An 8,590-nucleotide genomic window follows, 5' to 3' on the forward strand; every position below is an offset into this window, starting at 1 on the left:
CATATATTTTATAAAATATATTCGGTGCTTAATTTTTTTTTCAGGCCTTCCTCCCTCCTGGCGCCGGAAGTTCTGGCACCACGGTCGCCACATTTTAAATGGGGCATAGGGTGCTCCGTAAGGGGCGTTTTTCTTCCTTAGAATAAGGGGGGGGGGTTTCTTTCTTCACCGCGTGCATGGCGCAGGATGAAGGGAAAAAAACGGGGGTTGGTCTGCGCGATTCCTGCAGATGTGGTCCCCCTGTGCTGTGCCCTCTCTCCCACGCGGACAAGCGCTATAAAAAAGGAAGTGCAATTCGACAGCAAGTAGCAATTTAAAACTTCCTGTTGAGGGACGAATTACGGCAGAGGGGGAAGGCAAAGTTCACAAAAAAAAAAAAAAAAAAAAAAAAAAAAAAAAAAAAAAAACGGAGGTGGTGACGTGAAGAAACATGGGGTATAATACATGTACCATGTATATAACGTTTGCCTTAACCTGTGAAATATGAGTAAAATAAAATTATATTATCGCCCCTTGTTGACTCTCCCCCATTTCGCGGGGTGACGTCGGCTTTTTCGCTTCGCGGGCAAGAATGACTCTAGGGGGATGAATCATATTATTGAGCTATCTACATGGATAGGAAAAAAAAAAAAAAAATTGCATGAGGAGCACCACACCTGAACCGAAAATATGTGAAAAATATAGTCAAACTGTTCTGATGCTGCATTTTCCAAAGGAATGACAGTATTACGCGTGTGGCTGTGATGTCGATACTAAAATATAAAATAGGGTGAAAAGGATGACTTACCCATACAGCAGTTTTACATCCATATGTGCGTGTGCTGTTTCCTACACACCCCAATGAAAAAAAAAAAAAAAAAAAACGTACATATACATATGGATGATCCATAGGAATCATCTACGTAGGAACACCGATGTTAACAGATCCTTCCTTTTGTAGAAAATTGCAGAACATGCACTTCCCCCCCCCAGAGGGGATTACTTCTGATGTAAAGGAACGAGTTAAGTGGCCTATTGCATTTTGCTCGTTTTCTTTGAATAAATATCTAGCGCTTGAAAGTATATATGAACTTGTTGAAACCTATCATGGTAAGAGAATATTCTTCTACTCCCCGTTGGGTTCATCATCCTGGCCTGTAATGGCGGCCCCCCATTTTTCAACTACCCATGGGGAGAATTTGGAAAAAGCACCACCAACGGTTCCTTCATATCTAAAGAGCAGATTATATATGTGTGGTGCATATCTAGAGGTACACACATATGGATGGCATATGGACCCCATAAATTCTTTGGCGATAAGACCATTGGAATTTTATACGTGTGTTCCATATATTAGTAGGATACTAATGGGTGTAGGTAGAGCTTTGGTGAGCTGGAAACTTAACTAATACGGGTGAACCCAACATTGCAAATTCGTTGTAGCGCATCTCATTTCTGGTTACCTCCCCTGAGGGGAAGGTGCGTAATATGCACTTCTAAGGGAACCCGCTTTGAGTTCGTCTCGACACGCAAACAGTGCGAAGTGAAGTTAACATGTTTGTTGGGGTGACTTCCCATGTGTACAAAAAAAAAAAAAAAAAAAAAAGTAACACAAGCCATTGAATGCACCATTTCAGTGGAGATTATTTTTTTCTTCATGAGGTCAAACAATGCGTATACATTTAACTCTCCTCAGGAGAAACAAAATTTGATAAAATTGGCACTACATCGGTAGGTGTTCGATTTGGAGGGCCAACGTAACAGCTCCTTATTGAACGAGCCAAGAACCGCCCAAACACTTTAAATGATTATGTGTTCATTTGTGCTACCTTTACATTTGTTGAAGAAATGTGCTTGAAAAGATTACCACGCTCTAGGTGGAAAATTCTTGTGCTTAATAGGACACTTGGTATTTCTTAATTTTTCGGGTTCATGTCCAAGCGGGCCATTAATGAGTCCACGGATTTAAGGCGTTTCTCTGCAATGGATAGAGGAGTGAAGCGAAAAGGGGAAAAAGAATAAAAAAAATAAATAAAATAAAGAAGAAAAGTAAAGAAAGGACAACTAAGTGTAATGGACTCATTGTAGGTAGGGGAGGAGGAAAAGGGAACCACCCACAATGAGTCCATTACAAATATGGCCCTTCTAACTTCAGAGCCCATACCTATGGTCGAATACAACTGCAGAAGATTATCTTTTAAAAATCGATACTCCCGGAGCTTCTCCTCGACTGCAAAGTTGCGTGGCCATTTCAAAAGGGGATAAAAATTGTGAGGAGGTTACTCCGTTTAACTACATGCAAGTGTTCTTTTTTTCCTCCCTTTCGAATGGTTCCTCCTGCGAAAGGAGTTCGTCTTTGGTGCCCCCCCTTACCGTGTCTTTTTTTATTTTCCAAGCTTAGACCGTTGATGAGGTCCCGTTCGTTTCTTATTTTTGCTTCGACTTGTGTGCTGAGTGGTGTGTATGGGGAAGTGTCTTTTCCGTTGTGCATCTCCATCGCATTTACGTCCTGCTGTAGGCGTAGAATCTGCTTGGCGCAGGGTGGAAATCGCAGGATACCTACCGTTGCGCCCTCTGTGCGCTGCGCATGGAGAGGTAATATTTCGACAAAGGGGTGTTGAGGCCCTGCAGGACATCCAAATACCCCCTCAAAAAGAGGTCTTTGAGTACTTGCCTTTTTTCCTCATCGTTATCGTTAGCAAAAAGGTAAAGAGGCAGGTTTACGTTTTTCTCGTTTAATGCGTTATACATTTTTCTAATTTGGTTGGTTTTTCCTTTTAAGGAGTTTATTAGTTGCGTCTTTTGAGCATGTTGATTGGCATGGTTGGGGCTGTCACGTGGGGTGGAGGTGACTCCCTTGAAGACTTCGCATGAGCAAAGTGGGATGCACAAATGGTGAAGAAGAGAAGGAAGAAGAAGTAGCAGGGGGAAAAACAACCTCTGATAAGACGCCATTTTTTTATATTACAAGCACTTATGATTGTTCGGAAAAGGAAGAAGCATGTGCGTGGGTTTGTTCGTTTGTGAAGTGGTAGGACAAAATGGAGAAAGGAAATTGGAGCGAATCATTTGAAGGACTGTTTTTCCTAAATGTTGCTTTTATCTATTCATTATATGCAGAAAAAACGTTCGGGAAGTTTTCCATTTTTTTTTTTTTTTTTTTTTTTTTTTTTTTGTCCGCGTTGTGAGGGAGACGGCGTACACATGTTTGCGCTTGATGGTGAGCATTTGTGGTCCCTCCTGAAAGGGTGTAATTCTTTGATGGGCGATTAGTTTGGCACATGTTGCAGCAGTTTTTCTTTCCTTCCATGGAGGCTCAAAGGGGACGAATTAAAAAAAAAAAGAAAAAAAAAAAAAAAAAAAAACACAAAAAAAAAGGGAATGTAACAACATGGACAGGTTATCAAATGAACTTCCTCTGAGGTTCACTGTGCACCCATTTACATTGCTTCAAATTCTCCAGTAGGTGACGACGCCTGGGAATCCTATTCCGTGACGAGGATGGATCCCAAGTCGACATAATAAACAGTGTCACTGACCCGATTGGTAATCTTAACGAAGGGCACGTTATGTACCCCGAACATAATGGCTAGCATGCGGACGCTAACTGACTTGCGTTGAAATGGTTTAATAATACCTACCTGGATTAGGGAGTTAAAGGAAATGAGCGAATTTGTGGCATCATTGTTTAGGGCCCCGCTCTCGTCTTTCATCTCCATGAGAATGTCTATTTCCTCGTGGTGGGAATTGTAAAATGAGAAGACAGCCATAAGGACGGAGGAAGAATTTATTTCCTTTACGAAGGAAACTTCAAGGGTGAAAATATGTGGTTTGGGCATCTCCACCTCCATACAATACTGGGACCATATAAAATTATCAGCAGTCTCCTCTATGCTCCATTTGATGGACAAGGTGATGATGCTCTTGTCGCTTTGGAAGTGGAAAGACAAACGTTTATATTTGTCTTCAAATGGGTGGGGTGGAATTGGATTCCTATTCTTGAATCGTTTCGTCACATCTGCAACTTGGCTTGCCCATTGGTGTGCGTCACTGCTGCGCCTTTTGCTCATCTGGTGAGAGGTTCCTGCCTCTGTGCTGAGGAAAAAGGAATTATACAGTGAAGCACCTGAATCGATACAGTGGAAATTGTTTTGTAAGCCACTGCTCGCATCACCAATGTGCACAGAGCTACGCAGGGAGTTCCTCATCCTGTCCTTGTCTTGTGTATTTTTCTTGGAGAGGACCTGCACGAAGTTTTCAAGCGGAAGGTAAAGACTGTAGGTCTCTTCCGGGAGCAGAGAAAACGGAAAGTTATCACTACTGTCAATGTTGACCGATCTAGAAAAAAACTCGTGAATATGCACTCTATTTTGTTTCGTCACATTTTCAATTTCCAGGTACAGATAAGGCTCCATTATTTTACACTTTATGTTAAGTGGCTTGGTGACGATAATTTCTTTCGTTAAAATTATTTTTTTGAAATCTCTGTTTGCGTAACTTGCGCTGTGCAAGTGTTCCTCCAGTTTATTGATGCCTTTGCATATGCTGTAGATGTTGACGTTGGGCAGGAAGCTTCGGATATCTTCGCCGTTGTGTGGGAAGGGGTTGCTCTCCCGGTGGTCATCATCGTCATCATCACTACCATCTTCGTCGCCATCATCGTCGTTATCACCAACGTGGTCGTCGCGACCATCCCGGCCATTCTTTTTTTTTTTCCTTTCCCTTTCGAGGGCCATTCCTGAAGTGAAAGTCGACGACCACTGCACGTTGCTCAAAAGCAGCGACGGGTAGTCGAAAATATTTTTCAAGTCATTTACATGTTTATCGTTGAGGAAGGAGTTCCCACTCTTCCCCTTGTCCACCTTGGGGCTTTCACACAACTGAACCTTTACAACTAGTTCTTTATTGAGATACCTTTGTGCTATGGTGAGTGGTATCTGCAAAAAATAAATGACTCCTTCTAATTGGTAGTGCCCATTCGTTACAAGGAGGATTTCTTCAATGTTATCGCATGAATGTTTGTGATTATCTAGTGGGAAGAAAATTCTGTCCTGGTCCACCTCCCATGCAATCTCTCCTAGAGGTGTGTAACTGGCTTGTGCTTTCCTCCCTTGACATTCGTCTACCCCATCTGTGGAATCCCTCCTCTTGTAAGGTGAACAGCTTCTCCTACCAAGTACCCACCTTTGTACTTTTCTCTGTTCACTAGCGAAATAATTCTCCTCCTGCAAATGCAGTTTATGTGCCAGTGCGGATACTTCCACCCCATTGTCACTCACAAGTACTATATCTACATAGACAAGATAATTTGCGTTTTGTTTTAACCAATTTTTAGTGTTTTCCTTCGAATGTAATTTATTGGCATGCTTGATAATGATCCCTATGTAGAGGAGTTCGCCCAGAAGTTCTTCTGCTATGGTATTCGCATCATCTGTGGAGGGGTTATGAGCAAGATTCGTCTTGGAAATGTCTCCCCCATCCTGTGCCTCCTCCTCTTTGCAACAGAATTGTAAAACTTCCTCGGTGCTTTTGTGCCGGTTGCTATTCGTCAGCACAAGTTTGATTGGTACTTCGCTGATTGGTAGCGTCATTCGGCCCGCGACTTCCTGGTCTTATCCCTTCTACTGTTTTTGTTTGTGCGTTATAAGCTGCGCCGAATCAGACGTAGCCATTTGCTCAGTGCATTTCATTAAATGTGCTTCGCTACGACAGTTCATAGTATGCTTAACTTTTTTTTTTTTTTTTTTTTTCTTTAAAATGTGTTAAATGTGTGAAGATTTCTTCCTTTTTTTGCAGAATGTACGCATTCGATGAAGGTAATTTAAAAAAAAAAAAAAAAGGAAAAAAAAGTAACGAATGAAAAGAAGAAGAAGAAAAAAAAAAAAAAAAAAAAAAAAGAAGGTACACATGCATGCGAACAGGCATTTATCAACTTTTGGTAGGATTCAAAATTGCGATTCGATTGGAGCACTTCAATTTAACCACCAGGGATGGATATACATTTGACGGTTCTTTGTATCTGTACTTCGCGCTAGAATTGGAAAGAAAAAAAAATCACCATAAAGGAATGATCAAATAAAAGAGCTACAAATATAAGGCGCCAGAAATGTGTAATGTAGGGACCATGTGCGCAATTCAGTTGAGGATTTTTAGGCGGGGGCCCAACTGCTTCTTCATGACGATGAGTGGCGTTTTCCTCGAGACATATGGTTTGAGCTAAGAGGAAGGGTTATCCCCAAATAATAAAAAAAAAAGAAAAAAAAAAGAGATAATTATTTCCTTCATTATTTATTTTAAGGGAGAAGTTAAACGCAGATGGTAGCATCCAAACGTAGAGGGTTTCAAAAAGGGGAAGGTACACTCATGTGCGAAAGCAACTTATGTTTGTCACGGTGGAAAATACATCGGTATGACATGTCTCCGATATGTATGTTACATATCACTGCAGTCTAAAGGTAGTCTTCACTCATGTGTTGGAGAACATGTTGCCATTTGATCAAAATGTGTGGAGAGGTACAAATAGGTTTTTTTTTTTTTTTTTTTTTTTTTCTCTCTCTCCTTCTAATTCTCGTTCTTACGTTGCAATCACTCAGATCTGGGACGCGAAAGTTGGGCACCAACATTTTGTTAATAATGAAGAAGCCTGAAAAAGGTGAACAAACATAAAAAGGTGTACACATGGGATGTAACACACCGGGCGGGAATCGCAGTTTCACTACATCTGAGTATGGCTATCCATTTTTGCTCAGGAGCACATGGACCGAACAATCATGTGAAATGCCATTGACTGTAAATTCCGCCCATGGTTCAACAGTGTAGTACCCTTTTTGGTGTGCCTTCCAAGTCCGATAGCTCCGAATCCTTTCTTAAACCCAATGGGGGCGTACTTTGCGATGAGTGGGCCCTTCCCTTTACTCGGCCCCATTTTGGCCAACTTGAAAACGTCCAATTTGATCATCGTGCGGAGGGGGACCACAACAAATCGGGAAAAAAAAAAAAAAAAAAAAAAAAAAAGAATTGGCTAAGGAGGCCACTTTCTATAAAGACTAGGCTTTCCCCACAGTAGTACAGTTTGAAAGGTGCGACGTGGGGGAACGGTACTCCTTTTATCTGATGCCACTGTTGATCTAGTGTACGACCTGGCGATTGATCATTTGTTAGATCCTTTTGTTAAAAGAGTTCACAAAAGTATTGTCATAGATCCATGCGCCTGTTTCAAGGGCACATCCTTTTATTTTCCCAGTTCCTCCTACTGGGTGTGCTTTAATTTGTTCGCCACAATTTAAATAGATAGCGAGCGGGGACAGGGGAAGGGTGCTGTGATCCTCAATTTTTGCGCTTCGAAATTTGTGTGGCCTCCCCCTAACGACAATGTCGATTTGAAGCAGTGGAGCAGGGAAGCAGAAAAAAAAAAAGAAAAAAAAAAAAAAAAAAGGATAGAGATATCCGAGTGGAATTACAAACTATGTGTTTACATGTGCAACGTTCCGTGCACTGTTCCGTGTAAGCCGACCCTAGCTCCCGGATGAAAAGGTTCACAATTTAAAAAAAAAACAAAAAACAAATGGGAAGATAAAATGGCTTGACCTGTTGAGGCAAAATAGCGCATCGTACTAAAACGGAATGCGCGAAGTGGTGAGCAGGGTGGGGAAGAATCCGCGAAGGTGACTTTGTTCCTTTCATTTTTTTGTTTATCCGTGTGAGTATTCTGTGCATTAGTCTTTTCCGTTTGTACAGTAGAGCACGTTTGGTCACGGATGAAGACGATGCTAATTTGGAAATTCTCTCTTGTTGCCCTGCAAGGAAGGCATTCCTAATGGTAACAACACAATAATTGCAACGGGGTGGGAAGACGACCGGAGGGAAATTAAATGGTAGACGGAACGCCCGCAGCAGAGGGGGGGAGGGAGCACTGGCTGAGTACGCACCTGCCCCCCCCAGAAGGAAGGCGCGTATTTGTTAGTAGAGCGTGGTAACCATTTTGAGAAAGGAAAATCGAAATTTGGGAATTTTTGGAAATTGGAAAATGAAGACAACACAAGGGGAGAAAGAAATACCCGCCCCCCCCCATTTTTCAGCGTTTATATGGTTATTCATCATTCGGTGCGAAATAGAAGGAAGGGGTTATGACCTTCTCATCATCAATTAGTAGGGACGGTTGAAATGAGACAACGCAGCCACGTAGTCAATCCCATTTCCCCTTCAAAATACCCAACTTGGGAATAATTTAACTACCAAAAAAAAAGGCGTCATTTAAGGAGCGCCCCCAAAGGATACGAAGTGTGATGAGGATATAACACCTCATGTGTTGTATGTTTCTTCGCCTAATCCCTATTAGCTATGCGCCTATTTTTTTTCCTTTTTTATTTTTTCTTTTCCGCCCTTTTTTCTTCTTATCGCTCTATCGCTTCGTCTAGAGTGCAACAGAAATAAGTAACTTCTCTGCACCTCACGTTGCGTTTGCGTTGCGTCATTTGGTGCGGTAACCGAGGAGTGGTCAGAAAGAGGGGGGGGATTTAAGCGCGTACTGTCGAAGGGGTGTACACGTAGACGGAAATGCGAATGGACGTGCTTGTACGTGTGTATACATACGCGCGGCTTAATGGCTAGG

The 8,590-nt window shown here is 42.0% G+C and overlaps 3 protein-coding genes across 3 annotated transcripts; all 3 read right to left on the minus strand.

Annotated features, from left to right (window-relative positions):
* Positions 1-1,895: 1,895 nt before the first annotated feature.
* PKNH_1146100 (conserved protein, unknown function) lies at positions 1,896-2,934 on the minus strand (the record flags this gene model as incomplete). The annotated part of the gene is made up of 4 exons (XM_002261598.1): positions 1,896-1,957; positions 2,144-2,209; positions 2,353-2,429; positions 2,543-2,934. The coding sequence occupies 4 exons, from the start codon at positions 2,932-2,934 to the stop codon at positions 1,896-1,898; spliced, it is 597 nt and encodes a 198-aa protein (XP_002261634.1).
* A 530-nt stretch (positions 2,935-3,464) lies between these two features.
* PKNH_1146200 (conserved Plasmodium protein, unknown function) lies at positions 3,465-5,570 on the minus strand (the record flags this gene model as incomplete). Its single annotated transcript, XM_002261599.1, has 1 exon — positions 3,465-5,570. The coding sequence occupies one exon, from the start codon at positions 5,568-5,570 to the stop codon at positions 3,465-3,467; it is 2,106 nt and encodes a 701-aa protein (XP_002261635.1).
* A 544-nt stretch (positions 5,571-6,114) lies between these two features.
* Positions 6,115-6,937, minus strand: PKNH_1146300 (ribosomal protein L41, mitochondrial, putative; the record flags this gene model as incomplete). The annotated part of the gene is made up of 3 exons (XM_002261600.1): positions 6,115-6,195; positions 6,558-6,622; positions 6,802-6,937. 3 exons carry the CDS (start codon positions 6,935-6,937, stop codon positions 6,115-6,117), a joined length of 282 nt encoding a protein of 93 aa, XP_002261636.1.
* Between the last annotated feature and the right edge of the window lie 1,653 nt (positions 6,938-8,590).

Source organism: Plasmodium knowlesi (assembly GCF_000006355.2).
Source record: "Plasmodium knowlesi strain H genome assembly, chromosome: 11".
Taxonomy (NCBI): Eukaryota; Apicomplexa; class Aconoidasida; order Haemosporida; family Plasmodiidae; genus Plasmodium; species Plasmodium knowlesi.